The 3,127-nt window shown below is 41.8% G+C and overlaps 1 protein-coding gene across 1 annotated transcript; it reads left to right on the top strand.

Moving 5' to 3' along the window:
- The first annotated feature begins 221 nt into the window (after window positions 1-221).
- foxl3 (forkhead box L3) lies at window positions 222-2,843 on the top strand. Its single transcript, XM_034119734.1, has 3 exons — window positions 222-449; window positions 1,503-1,671; window positions 2,176-2,843. The coding sequence occupies exons 1-3, from the start codon at window positions 256-258 to the stop codon at window positions 2,623-2,625; spliced, it is 813 nt and encodes a 270-aa protein (XP_033975625.1). The 5' UTR covers window positions 222-255; the 3' UTR covers window positions 2,626-2,843.
- The last annotated feature ends 284 nt before the right edge of the window (window positions 2,844-3,127 follow it).

Raw genomic sequence — 3,127 nt, 5'->3', positions numbered from 1 at the left:
CCAAAACATGTATTTAATCAGTCTAAACATTGGCTGTAAATACACAAAATTAGTCGAGGTGTTTGCAGGAGGAAATCTAGATTCTTGGATCTGAATCTGAAAATAAATCTGATGAGAATTAAGAGTGTAAATCCGTCAGAGAGGAGGTCCTGCAGCCGATCACTGAGAGGGGGGAGAGTGTGTGTGGGAGAGTGTGTGTGTGTGGGGGTTTCAGGCGTCCCGTCAGCAGCTCACAGTCAGCTGGTGGAGCAGATCATGGTGCTGGAGCAGAGCAGCAGGACGGGTGCAGGGCCGAGGCCGGGACACTCTCACAGGTCAGAGCCCACTCCTCAAATACTAAAAATGTTCAATAACTCCAGCTACCCCTTCAACTGCTTCAACTACGATGGGGACGGATACCCCTCCTCCAGCACGGACGAGGAGAAGAAGATGTGCCGACCTGCGTACAGGTGAGGAGCTTTATTGAAATTATTTAAAGTGACATTTTAAATAAATACATTTTATATTATATTTTTGTTTATTTCTTCCAATTTCAAAGTGTTTGTCAAAGATTTGTTCCCACTGAAGTTTGACAGTTTAGGCTAAACTAACCTTCAGTTTTTTAATCTCTCTTTATAGGCAACTTCAGTTTCAACATTGTACACAAGTATGGTATTCCCGTATAACACAGTGGCTTTTAAAACAATAACTATGATATATTTATTACAGAAATGATGACCAATATACGTCGCTTTGAACAGTTGTGTCCTATTTTGACTCGGGTGGCTAATATCCCTTTTGTGGTGCACTAAAGATTAACTTTTTTGTTGACTTTTATCATTAAATTGTTCTTAAAGTGGTTTTATTATTTTACAGTCTTTTGTCGAAATAAATATGAACGTGTTTATATACACAACATCCAGTTTTTTGTGACTACGTGCCTCTGTTCAAATCAAACCTTCTAGTTATTCAATCCTTATAAATGTAACAGTTATATTTTGTCACATGTAATGAATGAAGTGAATTTACAGTGAAAATGTATCTATAATCTGCGCAGTCTAACACCCAAACAAGTGATGAGATATTTGTTATTGGAGTTCTTTCAAAATAAGTTCATACTGTCCGTTTTACTTATTATAATTAGAGTTCATTATGGTAATTAAAGGGTTGTGTCGTAGGCTCGAAATAGTTAAATCCAGTTTCTTTCAAAGGTGAAGGTCACCACTAAATAAGTGCATGGTATTTGTGGCTTACATACGGCCAGAAGAGAAGACAATAAACATTTATGACACATTTGACTGTGATTTGGAAATAAATCATATTATAGTATGTCGAAATATCTGGAAAAAAATCATACTTTTTGTCAACAAATCAAAGAGTTAAGAGATTTCCTACTGTCAAAATGTCACGGTGTTGCCTGACTAAAGTTTGTGTGTGTGTGTGTGCGTGTGTGTGTGTGTGTGTGTGTGTGTGTGTGTGTGTGTGTGTGTGCGTGTGCGTGTGCGTGTGTGTGTGCGTGTCAGCTACATCGCCCTGATTGCCATGGCGATCCAGCAGAGCCCCGAGCAGCGCGTCACTCTGTCGGGGATCTACGAGTTCATCATGAAGAGGTTTCCTTACTACCGCTCCAACCAGAGAGCCTGGCAAAACTCCATCAGACACAACCTGTCCCTCAACAGCTGCTTCATCAAGGTACACACACACACACACACACACACACACACACACACACACACACACACACACACACACACACACACACACACACACACACACACACACACACACACACACACACACACACACACACACACACAACTCAAAGTATAGTGTAAGACTGTTGAACACCTGCACTTTTGAAAGCACATCCATAACATGCATCTGTTTGCAACTCATATATCAATATTCCAATTACTGTATATAGACTATTCTGCACTATTTCTATTATATTCTATTTAATTTACTTGTACTATTTTATCTGTTTTATTGTGTTGCTCTGTTGGAGGAGCCTGTGACCTAAGAGTTTCATTGTCATAACTACACTGTAGCTATGCACACATGACAATAAAAGCCTTGAAACTTGAAACTTGTGTGTTGAAAAAGTCACAGTAAGTAAAACAGTGTGTCCTTCTTCTAACGTACTGTTATTGTTTGTGTGATTTTAATCATTATAAGTGTTCTTCCCATGTTCTGCAGGTTCCTCGCACGGAGGGCAACGAGAAGGGAAAGGGAAACTTCTGGACGTTTGCCACCGGCTGTGAGTCCATGCTCGACCTGTTTGAAAACGGAAACTTTCGGCGTCGCCGGCGCAGGAGGAACATGAAGATCGGCTTCAGAGATTCAGCAGAAACCTCGTTCCTCCAGCCTCTGGAGATCCACAGCGATCAACACGTACCCCCATCCCGGCGCCCAGAGACCCCCCTCTGCCCTCTGAACCCTGAGAGGCCGAGGCCGGACCCCCTCCTCCCAAACAACACCCAGAAACCAGAATCAGAGATCAAGTTCAGCATTGACTACATCCTGTCCACTCCGGACCCTCCTCTCCTCGGGATCAGATCCTCCCACGGGACCCTCCTCACAGCCGGACCCCCCGTACACCTCCTGGAGCCTCAACCACATCTGAACCTGCACTTCTGGACTCTGTAGGTCAGGGGTGTCCAAACCTTTTTCACCGAGGGCCACAAACAGAAAAATATAGGAAGGGCTGGGACTCTCTGAAGACGGGGTATATTGCCTCATAAGTTCAGTTAGCAAAATCAATGTAGGTCAATTATGCTTCATATTTGAATATGCTTTTAAAAAACACAGCTCTCCAGAGGGTTTCATTTATTGTGTTAGCAGCTCATTCCTTAAAACAGAAGCCTCAGATTGCTTATCATAAGAGGAAATAGGAAGAGTTTATTTCAAGTAAATAAGTTATTGGGCTTTTTTTTACCAACTAACATTTGTTTTCAGCTTTAACTGACTGAATGTATTTAAGATGTCTTCGTAACACATGAATACTACTGTGTAATATGTGTTTTCATCTATATTTAAGAAGTACAAGACAAGCACAAGTTTCATTTGTGGGCCATGTTTCATTATACTTTTTGAATTAGCTGAGGGCCGATTCAAAATGTCTCGCGGGCCGTAGTTTGGACACCCCTGC

This window comes from Trematomus bernacchii, unplaced genomic scaffold, assembly GCF_902827165.1.
Source record: "Trematomus bernacchii unplaced genomic scaffold, fTreBer1.1, whole genome shotgun sequence".
NCBI lineage: Eukaryota > Metazoa > Chordata > Actinopteri > Perciformes > Nototheniidae > Trematomus > Trematomus bernacchii.
The sequence above is the reverse complement of the archived record's forward strand: the minus strand, read 5'-3'. Positions and strand labels throughout refer to the sequence as shown.